Source organism: Oncorhynchus nerka, linkage group LG18 (assembly GCF_034236695.1).
Source record: "Oncorhynchus nerka isolate Pitt River linkage group LG18, Oner_Uvic_2.0, whole genome shotgun sequence".
Lineage (NCBI taxonomy): Eukaryota > Metazoa > Chordata > Actinopteri > Salmoniformes > Salmonidae > Oncorhynchus > Oncorhynchus nerka.
The window spans coordinates 30,889,302-30,910,354 of NC_088413.1; the positions used below are offsets into that span (position 1 = coordinate 30,889,302).

Consider the following 21,053-nt stretch of genomic DNA (forward strand, 5'->3'; position numbering starts at 1 on the left):
TTTTTTGCTGAGTTTATATTTGGCAAATAAAAGTGATTCTGATTCGGAGTGTCTTGGAGGAAGAAGGAGAAACGATTGCGGTGCCATCCAGCTCACAGAAGGCTGCCGGCTCACAGCAATGACCCCATCATATTTTAGATAGTTAGAAAATTACTTAGTTGTTGTTAAATCCATCATGGTGGACATAAATATGATGTTGCGGGTAAAAACAAGTCAGCTATGACTTATGGCAAAAGCCATCATCAGACAAACCTGACTAAACTATTTTGATGTGTACAGCAGGTGTTTGTTAGTGTGTGGGTATGTGTAGGTATATTTAGTTGGCCTTAAGAGTATATTGGTTATAAATCGCTGTCGGTGTATAGAGAATAGTGTAAGATCAGATGTAATATATACTAAAGAGAGTCTCAATGAAAGTCTTAGAATTAAAAGTCCCATTTTGTGTTTATTATTTAAACAAACAAGTTTTAAATACACCATATGATAAACACACAGACACGTCTCAATCGGCATGATAATGTGATAAACTGCATTCATTTTCTCATTAAAAATGTATTGGGAAAGTAGTTAAATTGAAGTAATGAAATAGGCATTTGTGAACATCATATTGCCTACAGAGTAAAACACAATATGTAAGACTTTTTAGGCTTCTATATGCCTTATAAATCACACAATGCCTGGAAGCAATATTCTACGCAGGAATATTCAACACTGAAATCTGTTACTCACATTATTCCAAATGCATCTGTGGATATTTTTATGCTGACAATGAACATGTATATTTCTCTTTAATGCAGGGTTTGATCTAAACATCAGAACCTATCGAGTGGAATGATTACTTTCTATGTTAGAGTGGAATGGTTTTTCTGCTGGTGTATCCTGAGGTATCTCCTCTCTGAATGGCCTCTCTCCCGTGTGGACATTGAGGTGCATCTTCAGATGGTGTTGGTGGGAGAACCTCTTCTCACACTGGGGGCAGCTGTAGGGTTTCTCCCCTGTGTGGACCCTCTGGTGCCTCTTCAGGTGGCCAGCCTGAGCAAAGCGCATTTGACACTGGGTACAGCTGAATGGTTTCTCCCCTGTGTGGACCCTTTGGTGCCTCTTCAGGTTGCCGGACTGTGCAAAGCGCATATGACACTGGGTACAGCTGAAAGATTTCACACCTGTGTGAACACTCTTGTTGATCACCCCCTTCTGGGGGCAGCTGAAGCCTTTATTAGAGAACATGCAGAGGAACCGTTTCTCTTTAGTATTGCCTGATGTGTCTCCCCCTTCCTGAGCCTGGGCTCTAGCCCTGTCGTTTGAGTCCAATACCTGATCGAAAAGGACACTGCTGTGTGAATCGGAAGGCCCCATCGACGTGGACACTGGGTTGCGATTCCTGACCGCCTGTAAAGGGGAGTGGGTCATGACATTTGGATTTGTCTCCAAGCTTTCCCTGTAATCTAAGAAATATCTTCCTTGCGAGTGTCCTTCTACTAAGTGAGTCTCGTCTACATTCCATGTCAGAGGAGCATCGCCCTCCACTTTCACAGTTACCTCATCTATAACCTCCCCTTGCTTATCGAGGCAACCTTCAGAGTATACACTACTACTGTACCGGTTCCAGGCCCCTCTAGATAGATCAGCCTGTCTCTCTAAACCCATCTCTGGAGTGTAAGAAGAAGACAAATCATTGCCGGTCTCTAACGTGTCATCTGAGTCCCGATAGGAATGAACCTTCCTCAAACTCGGGTTACCATAAAGTAAATACTCCGAGTCGTGAGGAGGAGGACAGCCCAGCATTTCCTGCCCCAGTCTCTCTGGGTCTGACCTGTTGTCAGATCCTGTGTGTAAGAGCCTTTGTGTTACAGTTAAAGTCTCCAACTTGAGGACGGCGTTCAGCGTTCCACTGACCTCCGTGATGCTGCGTCCGGTCCTGGTCTGGGGCGCTGCAGCGGTGGCGAGGTCTTCCGTAACTACAGGGTGCGCCACTCCAGCCACTGCTCCAGACTGGATGTCTCTGCTGTGCTGTGGGTCCTCCTCTCCTTCATTCCTCTCCTGCTTGACCCCAGGACCTGCAACCTCTGCAGACTAAAACAAGAAGAGAGGAGGTTATTATCGGTACATTAAGTTGAATTGGATAACAATGTTGTAGGGAAGTCTCACAAGCTTCCCTATGGCAGATAAATAAGGATGTAAATGGAAGCCAATTAAAAGCTGAAGGGAGCCTTTCTGAAATAAAATGGGCCACATCTGATGTACTGTCATTTTTAATATTTTACTGTGACACAAACCTCTATCACAATAACGTCCTGGGTTGAGGTTCCATTTCCTTCACCTATAGCTGTGGGTTGGTCATCTCTCCATGTATTGTGTCCCGCTGGCTTCACAAAGCTCCTGTGGCCTCCAGCGAGATGTCCTTCGCCTAAGAGAGTGATTGAGGGAAAGGGGATGGTTAAGTTATATTGTACAATGTCTACAATTGGCAAGGATGTAAGCTAACACTTCTCATAACTTCTTGATATACTATTTATTGTTCCATTCCATGCATCACATTGTTTTAATTGAGTATGAAAATAGGAAATTCAGTAAATCAAGAATTTGGATAGAATATGATATTGTTTCTTTGTGCAAGAAGTTGTTCTTAACTGACGTGCCTGGTAAAGTAAAGGTAAAATAAATTGTGCAAGATAGCTCAGAAATCAGGGGAAGTATTGTTGCATACTGTAGCTACCCTGGATTTATAAGCGTGGATAGACTGCCACTTGAGCATGCTTTTGGGGCACAGTCGATTTCCGCAGGGCTACAGGCCAGAAGGTTGATGGTTCGACATCAAAACTATGAAATAACACATGGAATCATGTAGTAACCAAAATAAGTGTTATAAAATATATTTTGATTTGTTTATTTGAGATTCTTCAAAGTAGCCACCCTTTGCCTTGATGACAGCTTCGCACACTCTTGGCTTTCTCTCAACCAGCTTCATGAGGTAATCACCTGGAATGCATTTCAATTAACAGGTGTGCCTTCTTAAAAGTTCATTTGTGAAATGTATTTTCTTCTTAATGCATTTGAGCCAATCAGTTGTGTTGTGTCAAGGTAGGAGTGGTATACAGAATATAGCCCTACTTGGTAAAGGAAACAACAGTCCACCATTACTTGGTCCACCAAGACACGAAGTCCACCAAGACAAGAAGGTCAGTCAATCTGGAATATTTCAAGAACTTTTAAAGTTTCTTCAAGTGCAGTTGCAAAAACCATCAAATGCTATGATGAAACTGGCTCTCATGAGGACCGCCTCTGCTGCTGAGGACAAGTTAATTAGAGTTACCAGCCTCAGAAATTGCAGCCCAAATAGATGCTTCACAGAGTTCAAATAACAGACACATCTCAATATCAGCGGTTCAGAAGAGACTTTGTGAATCAGGCCTTCATGATCGAATTGCTGCAAAGAAACCACTTCTAAAGGATACCAATAATAAGAAGAGACTTGCTTGGACCAAGAAACACAAGCAATGGACATTAGACCAGTGGAAATCTGTCCTTTGGTCTGATGAGTCCAAATTTGAGATTTTCAGGTCCAAACGACATGTCTTTGTGATGCAGAGTAGGTGAATGGATATCTCCGCATGTGTGGTTCCCACCGTGAAGCATGGACGAGGTGGTGTGGTGGCGCTTTGCTGGTGCCACTGTCCATGATTTATTTCGAATTCAAGGCACACTTAACCAGCATGGCTACCACAACATTCTGCAGCGATACACCATCCCATCTAGTTTACACTTAGTGGGACTATCATTTGTTTTTCACCAGGACAATGACCCAACACACCTCCAGCCTGTGTAAGGGCTATTTGACAAAGAAGGAGTGATTGAGTGCTGCATCAGATGACCTGGCCTCCACAATCACCTGACCTCAACCCAATTGAGATGGTTTTGGATGAGTTGGACTGCAGAGTGAAGGAAAAGTAGCCAACAAGTGCTCAGCATATGTGGGAACTTCTTCAAGACTGTTAGAAAAGCATTCCAGGTGAAGCTGGTTGAGAGAATGCCAAGAGTGTGCAAAGCTTTGAAAGGGTGGCTAATTTGAAGAATCTAAAATATATTTAGATTTGTTTAACACTTTTTTGGTTATTACATAATTCCAAGTGTTATTTTATTGTTTTGATGTCTTCACTATTATTCAAAAAAGTAGAAAATAGGAAAAATAAAGAAAAACCCTGGAATGAGTACGGTTGTCCACTGGTCCACTGGACTGGTACTGTACATGACACCACATCCTCCCCACTTGCCCACCCCACAGACACTGACAGTTCAGTGTAAGGAAGACATCCCATATTATAACCAGCAGGACCCAGGTGTCATGTCATCAATGCACAGCAACAAGCCCTTCACGCATACATTCCATGACAGGGTGGATTAAACCACACAGAGCAGTGGGGGTGGCAGAGAGAGACATGGAGATTCAAGGTGTGTGTGTGTGCCTCCCAGGTGGCGCAGTGGTCGAAGGCACTGCATCGCAGTGCTAGCTGTGTCACCAGAGATTCTAGCTGTGCCACCAGAGATTCTGGGTTCGAGCCCAGGCTCTGTCGCAGCTGGCCGCGACCGGGATGCCCATGGGGCGGCGCACAATTGGCCCAGCGACTTCCTGGTTAGGGAGGGTTTGGCCAGCAGGGAAATCATTGTCTCATTGCACACTAGCGACTCCTGTGGCGGGCCGGGCGCAGTGCACGCTGACCAGGTCGCCAGGTGTACGTTGTTTCCTCCGAGACATTGGTGCGGCTGGCTTCCAGCTTGGATGTGCATTGTGTCAAGAAGCAGTGTGGCTTGGTTGTGTTTCAGAGGATGCATGGCGCTCGACCTTTGCCTCTCCCGAGTCCGTACAGGAGTTGCAGCCATGAGACAAGATTGGATACCAGGAAAAGGGGGTAAAAAAAGGTATGGCTGAGTCCAGACAGTCAATTTGTGCAGTCTATGTTCAAATGTAACTAAAAGTAATTTATCATGAGAGGGTCATAAACAATAACTAGCAAGACAGGAGAGTTGTGTGGCGGACCCTGGTTTAAAGTAGCGGATATCTACTCTGCCACTGCCACTTGAGCATGTATCGATTTCCGCGGGGCAATGGACCTGAAGGTTAAGGGTTAGAGCTGCACTCCCTGCCTGTTTCTTTACAAAACTATAAAAAAACTGACCAATACCCAATTCTGGGTAACACATGTGCAGAGGCGACACTCCCCTCAGCCGAATGCTAAATGTACCTCTTGCAATTCCTCTGTATCGGTCGAGTATCTTGACACTATTGGGACGACTGGCGAGGACGCGCTCTCTAATTGTCCTTTCTGCGCGCTCCCGTGCCACCTTCAGTTCCAAGAGCTGTAGTTTCCTCCGCAATCCCCTGTTTTCTTTCTGGCTTTGAGTTATTTCCAATCTAAACACTGCATAGTCGTCGTCCACAAGTTTACAGATCTCTGCCACAGCTGCATTTGCTAGCATCTCCATGACGGAGGCTATTTGAGTGTGAAAAACCATACAGTCCGCCATTGTTGTTAGCAGGCAGCTAGCTAGCTAGATAACATCTATCAACCAAGTTCCGTCTCCAACGCGAATTAAAGACTACCTGAGGCAAGTGAGTGCTGCTACTGTCATATTTTGAGTTCCACGGTGTCAATAAACGTCTAAATAACAAAAACGCTAACGTGGAATTTGTTCTTGGTTACTGCACATCCGTTCACTAAGCCTGGTTACGTTATCTTAACTTCGCACTAAAGAGAAGGCATCTTATTGGTTGGCGTCATAGCTAAAATGCTGTGGTGAAATGGAATAGGAATGCGCGCTGTTTGTTGAATTACGGTACTGCTTACGTTTTACGTCAACTATTCTATTCATGATCTTCCAAGCTCAACCCAGACTTCTTTAGAACAGTGTGTCAGCAAGAATAGAGTAGAAAATATAATTACTTTATTTAATCCTCCGTAAGGTAAATATTAAACTGTCCTTGTTCTAGCCTAGGTTTACTGTCTCTAAAAACAGGTATTCAGACAAGGATGTTTCAAATAAAAAGTTAAGTGATTAATGTGTTAATTATCCTCTTACCAAGACACTTCACATGATATGTAGAGCCCTATAAAATCGGACGGAATCACATAATCCATACATTAAAACGTAATTCAACGATATTTAAAATATGAATCATAAGACATAAGGAATGCATGTGATTCGTATTTTCCTACAACTTCCTGAAACATGAATGCCCATGTGTGTGTGCCTGTGTCTCCACTTTGTGTAGCGGTTAGCGAGGATGCTAATGATAACCTTCTTCTAATAGAGATGGAAAGCCTTTCCCAAAAATCTAATTTAAATGTTAACTACAATGTAGCCTATGACGACCTGGCTTGATTATTTGCATCAATCCAGTGGCCATTTGTTTAGCAAACTATGCAATCACATGAGCGCTACAGAAACACCACAACCAAAATATAGTCTCTTGCTGGTGCACATTTGCATTCAAGGGTAACTACACAAACTAAATATCTTCTATTTTTCCCAGACCTCAGGTGGACTTATCAAATGTTGTTTTTCTATTTAAAAAAAATGTGATTTCGAGAGAGAACCTGAAAAAAAGGAAACCTGGAAAAACAGTTTTATAGGATTAAGTATGTCAGCTACAGAATGGTTCCCAGATAGCCCCTGTGCACATCTCAAGCCACACTGCTCCTATTTCGCCCATTGTGAACACTCCTATGTCTGATAAGGTTAGTCAACAAGGCGAAGCTCATAATTTTCACTTGAAGAGCCTCTCCTTGTTGTGAACGGTCTGGTGTTCTTTCAAATATTTTGCCCTAACGAACCGCTTCAACACGTGCAGCAGGTGTACGGCTTGTCTGTCTGTCCTAATCCTCAGCCTCCCACGTCGTGACCCATTGACACCAGAGGAGGTAGAAGCAGGAGCCACCACCCACAGGTGGTTAGTCTTTGAGCTCCCTCCTTGAACTCTTGCCATTGCTTGGGTGTTGTTGGGATTGTGTGCTGTGTTATAGGCTAGGCACCTCGTGTTGAACGCCCATCCTGACTGGCAAGCATGGAAACAACCAAGTCAAGAATTATTATGCAGAGTTAGGGGTTCAGCCAAACTCTTTCTTTTGCAAAGGTAGCAACAGCCAAAATAGTCAGTATGCTAGCAGAGCTTAAATGCTCCAAAGCCACAGGCCTGGATAATATTCCTGCAAGGTTTCTTAGAGATTCTGTTGAGCAAATTGGCCCTTGTATTTAGGCATATCTTTAATCTCTCTCTTGAACAAGGCATCTTTCCCAGGGATATGAAACAAGCTAAAGGTATACCTCTGTATAAGAAGGGGATAAAGTCTGAACCTGGGAATTATAGGCCTGTATCTATCCCCAGTGTAACATCAAAGATCCTGGAGAGAGTTGTACATGAGCAAATTTAGTGTATGATTTTCAGTCAGGTTTTACAAAAACATACTCCACCGATTCATGTCTACTTTACTTGACTGACTTCATCAGGAAAGAGATTGAAGGAAATCTCTGTGGAATGGTACTGCTTGACCTACAAAAGGCTTTTGACACAGTAATCTCGAAATGGAGGCACTGGGGTAATGCAGCATCCCGATAGGCTGGGTAAAGTCCTATTTTTCAGGTAGGGAGCAAGTAGTAGAGGTTAATGGTTCACTGTCTCAGGCAAAATGAATGAGTTGTGGCATTCCGCAGGGGAGCGTGCTTGGGCCTCTACTGTTTTTAGTGTATATTAACGTTATGAAAGATTATTTTCCTTTATGCGAATGACTACACTTCTGGAGTCTCACAAAAGTAAAACTATGTTGGAGAGCATACTTAGCACAGAGTTTACTAACAATAGCAAATGGCTTGGAGATAATAAGCTCTCTCTGCACTGAGGCAATTATTTTTGGATCCAGACCTAAATTGAGTAGGTTTTCTGAAATCAGAGTGGAGTTAGGGGGTGACTACTAAAACCTCTGTTAGCTACCTGGGATGCATTCTAGATGGAAGTTTGGGAGGTGAGAGGGTGGCCAATAAAGTGCTAGGGAAGGTAAATGCCAGGACTAAGTTTTTGGCTAGAAAGTCCAAGCTGCTTGATAAGAACTCCATGTAAGTGCTAGCCACTGCCCTCATTCAATGCCATTTTGACTACACTAGTACTTCCTGGTTTGGGGCTTATCTAAACTTATGAAGGGGAAGCTCCAGATAGCCCAGTATAAGCTGATCAGGGTAGTATTGAAGGTGAGTCCATGTACTCACATAGGCAGGAGCTGCTTTCTGGAACTAAACTGGCTGCCTGTTGAGGCTAGGGTGTCCCAGATGAGACTAGGTTTGGTTTACAGGAGTATATATGGTTCTGCGCCCAGATATCTAACTGATTACTTTCGCCGTGTTAGGGATGCACATGATCAGGTGTTGCTAATGTGTTTTTATACAGGTTCAGGAGTAATGCTAGGAAATGTACTTTCTTGTATACTTGAGCCTCAGAATGGAATGAGTTGCCTCTGCCCATAAAAAATGTTTTTAGGCTGCAGAGTTGATCCCTGACTGGAGTCTACATCTCTCAGATGACCACCAGGACTGAGATTGTTCAGTCCACCTGTCCACTGGTTGTGTTCTGTTTGGTGGTGGAGTCGCTGTCCCTTGCGGTTGGGTCCTGGTTCTGTCTCGGGAAGGAAGAGCAATGGCTCCTGATCCAGGGTCGTGATCCGTTGCCAGGGTTTGTGATCAGCCGCTTCACAGGTCCAGTCTCTTCAACCAGCAACACTGGATATCAGCAGGTCCTCATGAACTGCAGACTGTAAAACACAAATTGTACAGAAGAGCATAAATGTTTATAAAAGAAACTCATTGCTGTACACAAAAACATGACATCATACAATGTTAATCATAGTCAAGCCCATTTCTAACACTGTGATTCAAGTACCTAACCATATGGAGTGATTGGAGTATATTATAAAAACTATTCCATATGTTGATTCAAGAATGAAGTATGTTTTGGTTCAACTGAGAAGGGAAATTCAGTCCCTGCAATGATACAAAAATAACCAAGTCAATCAGCACATGTTTATTTCAACAAAATGGTCATACACTCACATAACATGAAGTGCAGCACTTTTATTGTACAAAACAATAACTTCACTATGGTAACACTTAACCTTTCCTGTAAATCTGGGACCCTCTGATAAAATATATTTTTAGAATACTTAGGAAAAAGAACAACATTACACAGATCTTTATGTCAAGTAAACATGAATTAAGGCACTATAAAACACCAGTATCAAACTAAATGGTCATGTCACATTTCATCAGTGAAGCATTTTTATAGACACCATCAGCATATCATCTACTCTGTCTCATCATACTCTTTCTTTCCTCAGTTCCCTACTACATTTGTTCCTGACTTGCCTAGTAAAATAAATAAATACATCCAAAACCAACAGAATTAACTGCAAACAAACTAGCTAGTACTACATTACATGTCACGACACTCTACACATGCGCTGTGTGCATTTTCTGTTGGTGTATCCTGAGATTGCTCCTCTCTGAGAACCTCTTCCCGCAGTGCGTACAGGCGAATGGCCTCTCTCCTGTGTGGACCTTCAGGTGCCTCTTCAGGTGGTGCTGGTGGGAGAACCTTTTCTCACACAGGTGGCAGCCGAACGGTTTCTCCCCTGTGTGCATCCTCTGGTGGATCTCCACCTGTTTAGGGAAATTGAAGGATTTCCCACAGAACGAACACGGGAAGCACTTATTTTTGCCACCGGATCTGCTGATAGTGTTACTACTACTGTCATTTGTCAATGGGCTTGTGTAGCCATTTAGTGTTGAGGCACTGGCATTGTCTGAGGTCTGGTTTAACATTAGGAGAGTGTGAGGAGGATGAAGGTCAGGGAGTGTCTGTGTTGTCGCAGGGTCCATGTTCCAGTCGATAGATCCTATAGAAGGTATGCTGAAGGAAGCACCCGTTAGGGGGTTAACCTGAGGCACCATCAGTCTCTCTGAATCACGACTATAGGAGCAGGATGGATCATCGCTAGAGTCTGTGTCTGTTCTCTCCCGCCGCATAGGGACACCTTCCAGTCCCCGCAGACCAAATCTATGCCTCGCCCTGGTCTCAGCAAGTCTGTTGTCATGGAGACTTTGCTCGGTTGTTGTTTTGTGTTCAACTGTCTGTTTCTGGTTGTGCTTAACAGTGTTGTTCCCCAGCCCAGAGTTGAGGATGCTGTCCCATCCACTGACTTCCACAATGTTGCCTCTGGTCCTGGCCTGCTCAGTGATGTCATCCCCTGGGCCCATGGCTGCACCCGTCTGGGTCTGGGAATCTAAGATGGCAGCCCAGTCGCCTCTGTTAGCTTCCAACCAAACACCTATAGGCAAATGTTACAATCCAGACTTAAACATGACACAACAGAAAAAAATCATTGACATGGCCTGGTGATGTCTATAGCCAGGTTTCCATCCAACCGCTTATGCGAGTAACGTACATTTACGATTGAAAAAAAACGGCCTGATGGAAACAGCAATTTTGTTGTTAAACTTTCCAAAAGTTGACAAAAGAAAATATGCTAGACATGGTGGGATCTTTTTCGTCTGTAAAATGAATTATACGAAAATATTGATATAAACATGGAGTCACGTGATGTTTTGTGGTCCTCCCACTACCACTTGGGAAAGCATCCAGTTTATTACAGATACAAATAAGTTACCATGGACTTCACAGGGTGGTGAAAGTGCACAGTGTTCAGCTTGAAGCTACTTATTCTGGTGACATGATCGATGCTTGGCTGCCATTTGACAAATAAAAATCCCGCTCTTATCCATAATTATCTCATCATGTAGGCTGGTTTACCAGCACTGTATCTTCGAGCTGTTGGCTAGAACGCACTCCTCAAGACCAGAGTGGGCATATTCGCGCATAACGCAACAGTTTACTATCAGTAGAGTTCAAAATGTGATGGAGAAACATTTAATTTTTGAAAGTGGAATAAGTACCCTTTATGTGCACTACGTCATTACGCACTGCTTTTTACCCTCAAGTCAGTTTGTTGGAAACACACTGGTGGGAAAATGCAGATATGATCATATACTAATTAAAATCTTTCACCAATTGGATGGAAACCTAGCTTATGACTTATGTTGCATCATATTGTTTATTTGTATTTCATACAAATTGTATTGATGTTGATTTATAAATGAAGTACTCATATTGTTTCATACAAAAATAAATCAGGCGCATCACTATTCCCATTAAAGATCTATTACTGTATGTAGGCTATATGTATTTCTCCCTTACCTTGCTCCCCCATCTTTAGTCCACTCAGCAGGTCAATGCTCTCTGGTCCATCTTCTATCGTCTCCTCTTTGACCAGCAGCAGATCAGGCTTCCCATCCTCCATGTCTACTGACTGTAAGAGATACAGAGTGAGAGGATGTTGGATCAAGAAATCTGATATAAGCAACCTGCTATGGGGCATCTGCTGATTGGGCAATGAGGGATTGCTATGAGTACTATACAAACGTGTTAGTTAATTTGATTATTTAACACTCTTAAATGGTTTGATATTTCAAAAGGCATGGTCCCACACTTAAGACAAAATTCATCAAGACCTGGGCCCGTATCCACAAAGAGAATCAGAGTAGGAGTGCTGATCGAGGATCAGGTTCCCACCTGTCTAAATAGTCTTATTCAATATGATCTAACATGCAAACTGATCCTAGATCAGCACTCCTACTCTGAGAGGCTTTGTGGACCCTGACCTAATACCATACAGACAGACAGTAGTTCACAGTGGGCTCACCTCAGTGAGACTGTGTGTGGTCCTGTGCTGCTCAGCTGGTTCCTCTGTGGGTTCAGGAGGAGGTGTAGTCTGGTTGTCCTCCATGACCAAACCCTCAGGGTTCCCCAGACCCTCCTCACACCCCTCCTCCTTCACCAGCAGCACATCTGGACCCTCCTCCTCCTGGAAAAGACAGGTGATACAGATTACAGACATACACTCCCTCAAGTACATACACACAGATAATAAACACACTTTCAACATGAAGTGTTTACCTATACTGTAATTACAGAATTACATCATTGTTGTTAAGCCCATCATGGTGGATATAAATATGATGTTGTGGGTAAATATGAGTCAGCTATGATAACTCAAAAGTCAGTCAAACCTTACTAAACTATTTTACAGTAGGTGTTTGTTAGAGCGTAGGTATATTTATTAAGTCTAATTATTATAAAGCGTTGTCTGTGTACTCAGAATAGGGTGAGATCAGGTGATGTATTCTAAAGAGGGTCTCAATGAAAGTCTTAGATTTAAAATAATGTTTTTAAATACACCAAATGAAAACCACATACACGTCTCAACAAAAAATCTGCATGAACTTGAATGGAAGTAATGAGTTGAATGGAAGTAATGAAATAGGCATTTGTGAACATCATATACACAGTATAAACACAATATGTAAGACTTTAAAAAAAAAGGAACACCTGCTCTTTCCATGACAGACTGACCAGGTGAAAGCTAAGATCTCTTATTGAGAGATCACTTGTTAAATCCACTGTGTAGATGAAAAGGAAGAGAGGTTAAAGAAGGATTTTGTATGTGTGCCATTCAGAGGTTGAATGGGCCAGCCAAAAATAGTTTAAGTGCCTTTGAACGGGGCATGGTAGAAGGTACCAGGTGCACCTTTTTGAGTGTGTCAAGAACTGCAACACTGCTGGGTTTGTCCACGCTCAATAGTTTCTCGCGTGTATCAAGTAGAGGTCGACCGATTAATCGGAATGCCCGATTAATTAGGGACGATTTCAAGTTTTCATAACAATCGGAAATCGGTATTTTTGGATGCCGATTTTTTATTTATTTTGTAATATATTTTTTTTTACAACTTTATTTAACTAGGCAAGTCCGTTAAGAACACATTCTTATTTTCAATGACGGCCTAGGAACGGTGGTTTAACTGCCTTGTTCAGGGGCAGAACAACAGATTTTTACCTTGTCAGCTCAGGGATTCAATCTTGTAACCTTAAGGTTAACTAGTCCAACGCTCTAACCACCTGCCTCACGAGGAGCCTGCCTGTTACGAATTCCTTTATTAAAATCAATACACAGAAGTACAGTGGGGGGAAAAGTATTTAGTCAGCCACCAATTGTGCAAGTTCTCCCACTTAAAAAGATGATGCCTGTAATTTTCATCATAGGTACACTTCAACTATGACAGACAAGATGAGGGGAAAAAAATCCAGAAAATCACATTGTAGGATTTATGAATTTATTTGCAAATTATGGTGGAAAATAAGTATTTGGTCACCTACAAACAAGCAAGATTTCTGGCTCTCACAGACCTGTAACTTCTTCTTTAAGAGGCCCCTCTGTCCTCCACTCGTTACCTGTATTAATGGTACCTGTTTGAACTTGTTATCAGTATAAAAGACACCTGTCCACAACCTCAAACAGTCACACTCCAAACTCCACTATGGCCAAGACCAAAGAGCTGTCAAAGGACAACAGAAACAACATTGTAGACCTGCACCAGGCTGGGAAGACTGAATCTGCAATAGGTAAGCAGCTTGGTTTGAAGAAATCAACTGTGGGAGCAATTATTAGGAAATGGAAGACATACAAGACCACTGATAATCTCCCTCCATCTGGGGCTCCACGCAAGATCTCACCCCGTGGGGTCAAAATGATCACAATAACGGTGAGCAATAAAACCCAGAACCACACGGGGGAACCTAGTGAATGACCTGCAGAGAGCTGGGACCAAAGTAACAAAGCCTACCATCAGTAACACACTACGCCGCCAGGGACTCAAATCCTGCAGTGCCAGACGTGTCCCCCTGCTTAAGCCAGTACATGTCCAGGCCTGAAGTTTGCTAGAGAGCATTTGGATGATCCAGAAGAAGATTGGGAGAATGTCATATGGTCAGATGAAACCAAAATATAACTTTTTGGTAAAAACTCAACTCGTCGTGTTTGGAGGACAAAGAATGCTGAGTTGCATACAAAGAACACCATACCTACTGTGAAGCATGGGGGTGGAAACATCATGCTTTGGGGCTGTTTTTCTGCAAAGGAACCAGGACGACTGATCTGTGTAAAGGAAAGAATGAATGGGGCCATGTATCATGAGATTGAGTGAAAACCTCCTTCCATCAGTAAGGGCATTGAAGATGAAACGTGGCTGGGTCTTTCAGCATGACAATGATCCCAAACACACCGCCCGGGCAATGAAGGAGTGGCTTTGTAAGAAGCATTTCAAGATCCTGGAGTGGCCTAGCCAGTCTCCAGATCTCAACCCCATAGAAAATCTTTGGAGGGAGTTGAAAGTATGTGTTGCCCAGCAACAGCCCCAAAACATCACTGCTCTAGAGGAGATCTGCATGGAGGAATGGGCCACAATACCAGCAAGTGTGTGAAAACCTTGTGAAGACTTACAGAAAACGTTTGACCTCTGTCATTGCCGACAAAGGGTATATAACAAAGTATTGAGAAACTTTTTTTTATTGACCAAATACTTATTTTCCACCATAATTTGCAAATAAATTCATTAAAAAATCCTACAATGTGATTTTCTGGATTTTTTTTCTAATTTTGTCTGTCATAGTTGAAGTGTACCTATGATGAAAATTACAGGCCTCTCTCATATTTTTAAGTTGGAGAACTTGCACACTTGGTGGCTGACTAAATACTTTTTACCCCCACTGTATATATTTTTAAACCTGCATATTTAGCTAAAAGAAATCCAGGTTAGCAGGCAATATTAACCAGGTGAAATTGTGTCACTTCTCTTGCGTTCATTGCACGCAGAGTCAGGGTATATGCAACAGTTTGGGCCGCCTGGCTCATTGCGAACTAATTTGCCAGAATTTTACGTAACTATGACATAACATTAAAGGTTGTACAATGTAACAGCAATATTTAGACTTAGGGTTGCCATCTGTCAGATAAAATATGGAACGGTTCCGTATTTCACTGAAAGAATAAACGTTTTGTTTTCGAAATGATAGTTTCCGGATTCGACCATATTAATGACCTAAGGCTCGTATTTGAGTGTTATGTTATAATTAAGTCTATGATTTGATAGAGCAGTCTGACTGAGCGATGTAAGCAACAGTGGGCTCGTAAGCATTAATTCAAACAGCACTTTCGTGCGCTTTGCCAGCAGCTCTTCGCAATGCTTCAAGCATTGCGCTGTTTATGACTTCAAGCCTATCATCTCCAGAGATTAGGCTGGTGTAACCAATGTGAAATGGCTAGCTAGTTAGTGGCGTGCGCGCTAATAGCGTTTCAAACGTCACTCGCTCTGAGACTTGGGAGTAGTTGTTCCCCTTGCTCTGCAAGGGCCACGGCTTTTGTGGAGCGATGGGTAACGATGCTTCGAGGGTGGCTGTTGACGATGTATTCCTGGTTCGAGCCCAGGTAGCGGTGAGGAGAGTGATGGAAGCTATACTGTTACACTGGTAATACTAAAGTGCCTATAAGAACATCCAGAGAAATAGTCCTATAATTCCTATAATAACTACAACCTAAAACTTCTTAACTGGGAATATTGAAGACTCATGTTAAAAAGAACCACCAGCTTTCATATGTTCTCATGTTCTGAGCAAGGAACTTAAACGTTAGCTTTCTTACATGGCACATATTGCACTTTTACTTTCTTCTCCAACACTTTGTTTTTGCATTATTTAAACCAAATTGAACATGTTTCATTATTTATTTGAGGTTAAATTGATTTTATTGATGTATTATATTAAGTTAAAATAAGTGTTCATTCAGTATTGTTGTAATTGTCATTATTACAAATAAAAAAGAGGGGGAAAAATAAAAGAAAAAATGTCCGATTAATCGGTATCGTTTTTTTTGGGTCCTCCGATAATCGGTATCGGCGTTGAAAAATCATAATCGGCCGACCTCTAGTATCAAGAATGGTCCAACACCCATCCAGCAAACTTGACACAACTGTGGGAAGCATTGGCGTTAACATGGGCCAGCATCCCTGTGGAACACTTGACCCTTGTAGAGTCCATACCGATGAATTGAGGCTGTTCTGAGGGCAAAGGGGGGTGTAAAATCAATATTAGTCAGGTGTTCTTAATGTTTTGTACACTCAGAGTACCACACAATGTCTGGATTCAACATTCTACCCAGGAATATTCAACACTGAAATCTGTTACTCTCGTTATTCCAAATGCTTCTGTGGATCTTTTCTATTGACAATAATGAATTCATTTTTTTACTTTAATGAAGGATTTGATGTAAATATTGAATGCTATTGAGTTTAACGGTTACTTTCTGTTATTGAGTGGAATGTTTTTTCTGCTAGTGTATCCTGAGGTAGCTCCTCTTCCCGCAGTGCATACAGGTGAATGCCCTCTCTCCAGGTGTATCTTGAGAAGGTGCTGGGGGGAGAACCTCTTCTCAGCTGTATGATATCTTCCCTGTGTGAACCCTCTGGTGCCGCTTCAGGCTGGACGAATGGGTGAAACTGACCAGGCAGAGGTTGCAGCCGAATGATTTCTCCCTGTGTGGACCTTCAGGTGCATCTTCAGGTTGCCACTTTCGGGGAAGCACATCTGACAATGGGTACCGCTGAAGTATTTCTCCCCTGTGTGGAACCTCTGATGGATCGCCACGTACTGGGGGCAGCTGAAGCCTTTGTAACAGAACATGCAGAGGAACCATTTCTCTTGACTATTGCCTGATGTTGCTCACCCTCCTTGCGAGTGGTCTCTAGCCCTGTGGTTTGAGTTCAATAACCGATTGAAAAGAATGCAGCTGTGTGAATCGGAAGGCCCCATTGACATGGACACTGGATCGCAATCCCTAAGCGCATGTAAAGGGGAGTGGGTCGCGAGATTTGTCTCTAAGCTTTCCCTGTAATCTAAGAATTCTCTTCCCCTATGAGTGTCCATCTCCTCTGTGACTATCTGCATTCCGTGTGGGAGGAACGTCGCCCGAAAACGTTCCCAGTCACTTCATCTACGACCAGACCCCTCCCTTTTCTTATCTAGATACCCTTCAAAGTATACACTACTACTATACCGGTTCCAGTCCGCTCTAGACAGATCAGTCTGTGTCTCTAAAGCCAAGGGCATGTTGCCAGGGTCCATCTCTGTAGTGTAAGAAAAACACAGATCATTACCGGTCTCTAACGGGTCAAAGTAAATACTATGAGCCAGGGACAAGAGGACAGCCCAGTGTCCACTGGGGCTGATCTGTGGTCAGATCCTGTGTGTAAGAGCCTGTGTGTTACAGTTAAAGTCTCTGTGTCGGTCTCTGACTTGAGGACGGTGTTCGGCATTCCACTGACCTCCGTGATGCTGTGTTGGGTCCTGGCGTGGGGAGTGGTGGCAGTGTTGAGATCCTCTGTGGCTACAGGGGGCGCTCCAGTCTGGTTGTTTCTGCTGTGTCGTGGGTGCTCTCCTTTGGTCATCTCCTGCTTGACCCCAGGACCTGCAGCCTCTGCATCTTCAGACTGAGACAAGAAGAGCAGAGGTTATTTCCGGTACATGTGTAGAATTGCATAACAATACCATAGGGAAGTCTCACAAGCTCCCATATAGCAGATAAATGAGGGTGTACATGTAAGCAAGTGAATAGCTGAGGGGAGCCTTTCTGAAATAAAATGGCCAAATTTGATGTACTGTCATTTTTATGTAATACCATTACACTAACCTCTATCATGATAATGTGCTGGGTTGAGGTTCCACTCCCTTCATCAACAGTGATTGGTTGGTCATCTCTCCATGTTTTGTGTCCTGCTGGCTTCACAAAGCTCCTGTAGCCTCCAGTGAGATGTCCTTCACCTGAGAGTGTGATTGGGGTAAAAGAGGTGGTTAGGTTAGCTAAAGTCCATGGTCAACGCTATATTGTACACTATTGACAGTTTTGATACTGTGTAGAATTGGCAATGATGTAAGGTAACACTAAGCATAACTTATTGATATACTATTTATTGATTAATGTATTATGTTCCATGCATCACATTGTTTTCAATGACTAAATAATAGGAAATACAGTAATCAATTATCTGGTTAGAATATGACATTGGCTCTTTGCGCAAGATAGTTAATTAAGTAATCAGAGGAATTATTGCATACTATCCAAAAACTGATCAAGACCCAATTCTGGGTAACACATCAAATCACATTTATTGGTCATGTACACATAGCTAGAATCTGAACACATGTGCAGTGGGGAACGAAGCTAAATGTACCTCTTGCCATTCCTCTGTATCGGTCAAGAATGTTGACACTTCTGGGACGACTGGCGAGGACGCGCTCTCGTATTGTCCTCTCTGCGCGCTCCCGTGACACCTTCAGTTCTAGTAGCTGTAGTTTCCTCCGCAATGCCCTGTTTTCTTTCTGGCTTTGAGTTATTTCCAAACGAAACACTGCATAGTCGTCGTCTACGAGTTTACAGATGTCTGCCACGGCTGCATTCGCCAGCACCTCCATGACGGAGGCTATTTGAGTGTGAAAAACCATGCAGTTAGCCATTGTTAGCTAACGTTAGCATCTAGGCTAGCCTTAACTAGATCAAATCTATCCACCAAGTCCTTTCTCCAACACAAATTTGGGAACTAGATTAAGTGATGCTGTGCAGTTAAAGTAGTGATATGTCGAGTTCCAGTGTGTTCATAAACGTTTAAATAACAACAACACAAATTACAATACGCCAAAGTGGAAATTGTTATTGGTCACTGTTCACATCCGCGTATCTCTTCTTCGTGTGATTTTCTTATTCCATGGTATATTGAGTTCGCAGAATGTATTGTGCATGCTGCCACCTACAGTGTGGGATGGAAACGGGAATATTCATATAAACCTCCAAAAATGAATAGGTCAAACGTTTTCTGTAAGTCTTCACAAGGTTTTCACACACTGTTGCTGGTATTTTGGCCCATTCCTCCATGCAGATCTCCTCTAGAGTAGTGATGTTTGGGGCTGTTGCTGGCTAACACGGACTTTCAACTCCCTCCAAAGATTTTCTATGGGGTTGAGATCTGGAGACTGGCTAGGCCACTCCAGGACCTTGAAATGCTTCTTACGAAGCCACTCCTTCGTTGCCCCAGGCGGTGTGTTTGGGATCATTGTCATGCTGAAAGACCCAGCCACGTTTCATCTTCAATGCCCTTGCTGATGGAAGGAGGTTTTCACTCTCAATCTCACGATACATGGCCCCATTCATTCTTTCCTTTACACGGATCAGTTTTTACCAAAAAGTTATATTTTGGTTTCATCTGACCATATGACATTCTCCCAATCTTCTTCTGGATCATCCAAATGCTCTCTAGCAAACTTCCGACGGGCCTGGACATGTACTGGCCTAAGCAGGGGGACACGTCTGGCACTGCAGGATTTGAGTCCCTGGCGGCGTATTGTGTTAAAGATGGTAGGCTTTGTTACTTTGGTCCCAGCTCTCTGCAGGTCATTCACTAGGTTCCCCCGTGTGGTTCTGGGTTTTATTGCTCACCGTTATTGTGATCATTTTGACCCCACGGGGTGAGATCTTGCGTGGAGCCCCAGATGGAGGGAGATTACCAGTGGTCTTGTATGTCTTCCATTTCCTAATAATTGCTCCCACAGTTGATTTCTTCAAACCAAGCTGCTTACCTATTGCAGATTCAGTCTTCCCAGCCTGGTGCAGGTCTACAATTTTGTTTCTAGTGTCCTTTGATAGCTCTTTGGTCTTGGCCATAGTGGAGTTTGGAGTGTGACTGTTTGAGGTTGTGGACAAGTGTCTTTTGTACTGATAACAAGTTCAAACAGGTGCCATTAATACAGGTAACGAGTGGAGGACAGAGGAGCCTCTTAAAGAAGAAGCTACAGGTCTGTGAGAGCCAGAAATCTTGCTTGTTTGTAGGTGACCAAATACTTATTTTCCACCATAATTTGCATAATAAGTTCATTAAAAATCCTACAATGTGATTTTCTGGATTTTTTTTCTCATTTTGTCTGTCATACTTGAAGTGTACCTATGATGAAAATTACAGGCCTCTCTCATATTTTTAAGTGGGAGAACTTGCACAATTGGTGGCTGACTAAATACTTTTTTGCCCCACTGTACATACTCAAAATCATTGGTCACTTTAATAAATGGATCACTAGTCACTTTAATAATGCCACTTTAATAATGTTTACATATCTTGCTTTACTGTATTCTATGCCATCATGCTTATGCCGCTCGGTCATCGCTCATCCATATTTATTTGTACATATTCTTATTCCATCCCTTTACTTAGATTTGTGTGTACAAGTAGTTGTTGTGGAATTGTTAGATTACTTGTTAGATATTATTGCACTGACGTTACTAGAAGCACAAGCATTTCGCAACACTCGCATTAACATCTGCTAACCATGTGTATGTGACCAATTACATTTGATTTGATAGCCGACTGCGAGCCAAACCTAATCGCCCAATCACACTAATGCTCTTGTGGCTGAATGTGAGCAAGTCCCCGCAGCAATGTTCCAACATCTAGTGGAAAGCCTTCCCAGAAGAGAGGTGGCTATTATAGCAGCGAAGGGGTGACCAAATCCATATTAATGCCCATGAATTTGGATTCAGATGTTCGGCAAGCAGGTTTCCACATACTTTGTCGTGTAGTGTATGTCTGAATGCTAAATCATGTTCATATAATCTCAGACAAATTACTGCAGTTTAAAACCATCCACAGAAGATCATATACCAGTACAACTGAATATATGCTCTCAAAACAAAAGGGGACATATTTGCACATGCTATGATCTTGTGAAGGCTCGCTGAATTCCGGCAAAGAATGTGTTATTTTTCTCAGCACGTCTACAGATCCTCCCTTCACCCTGGTTTTGTTTGCTTGGAAATGTAGACACTACAGTTATCAGAAGAAACTGTGTAACCTAGCATTTATAGCGGATAAGAAAAGCATGGCCATTAATTGGAAGGTTGGTAATTGCTCCCACAATATCACAATAGATGGAAGAAATGTCAAGTTACGTATCACTAGATTTGATTTATTACAAGATTAATGGTAATAGCCAAACCAAAAATGCTTTCTGCTACTAAGATCAGAGA

At 42.7% G+C, this 21,053-nt stretch overlaps 2 protein-coding genes across 6 annotated transcripts in view; both read right to left on the reverse strand.

The window, feature by feature from the left end:
• Window positions 1–5,775, reverse strand: part of LOC115145674 (sal-like protein 4) — a 30,263-nt gene extending 24,488 nt beyond the window's left edge. The window contains exons 1-3 of one of the 4 annotated variants that reach the window (XM_065003956.1): window positions 5,175–5,775; window positions 2,277–2,407; window positions 1,897–2,073 (exon numbers count right to left, since the gene is read on the reverse strand). In XM_065003956.1, coding sequence (XP_064860028.1) covers window positions 1,897–2,073; window positions 2,277–2,407; window positions 5,175–5,523 — 657 coding nt within the window. In that variant the 5' untranslated portion in view covers window positions 5,524–5,775. The remainder of the gene's footprint in view (window positions 1–1,896; window positions 2,074–2,276; window positions 2,408–5,174) is intronic. The other 3 variants (XM_065003957.1, XM_065003958.1, XM_065003959.1) reach the window with 3 other exon arrangements.
• A 173-nt stretch (window positions 5,776–5,948) lies between these two features.
• LOC115145721 (neurotrophin receptor-interacting factor homolog) lies at window positions 5,949–18,720 on the reverse strand. 2 transcript variants are annotated; one of them, XM_065003976.1, is made up of 6 exons: window positions 18,214–18,720; window positions 17,673–17,803; window positions 17,308–17,472; window positions 11,799–11,960; window positions 11,294–11,405; window positions 5,949–8,795 (listed from the first exon to the last, which is right to left on the reverse strand). In XM_065003976.1, the coding sequence occupies exons 1-6, from the start codon at window positions 18,494–18,496 to the stop codon at window positions 8,782–8,784; spliced, it is 867 nt and encodes a 288-aa protein (XP_064860048.1). In that variant the 5' UTR covers window positions 18,497–18,720; the 3' UTR covers window positions 5,949–8,781. The 2 variants fall into 2 exon arrangements, with proteins under 2 accessions (XP_064860048.1, XP_064860047.1); XM_065003975.1 differs by lacking the exon at window positions 5,949–8,795 and adding an exon at window positions 9,045–10,367.
• Between the last annotated feature and the right edge of the window lie 2,333 nt (window positions 18,721–21,053).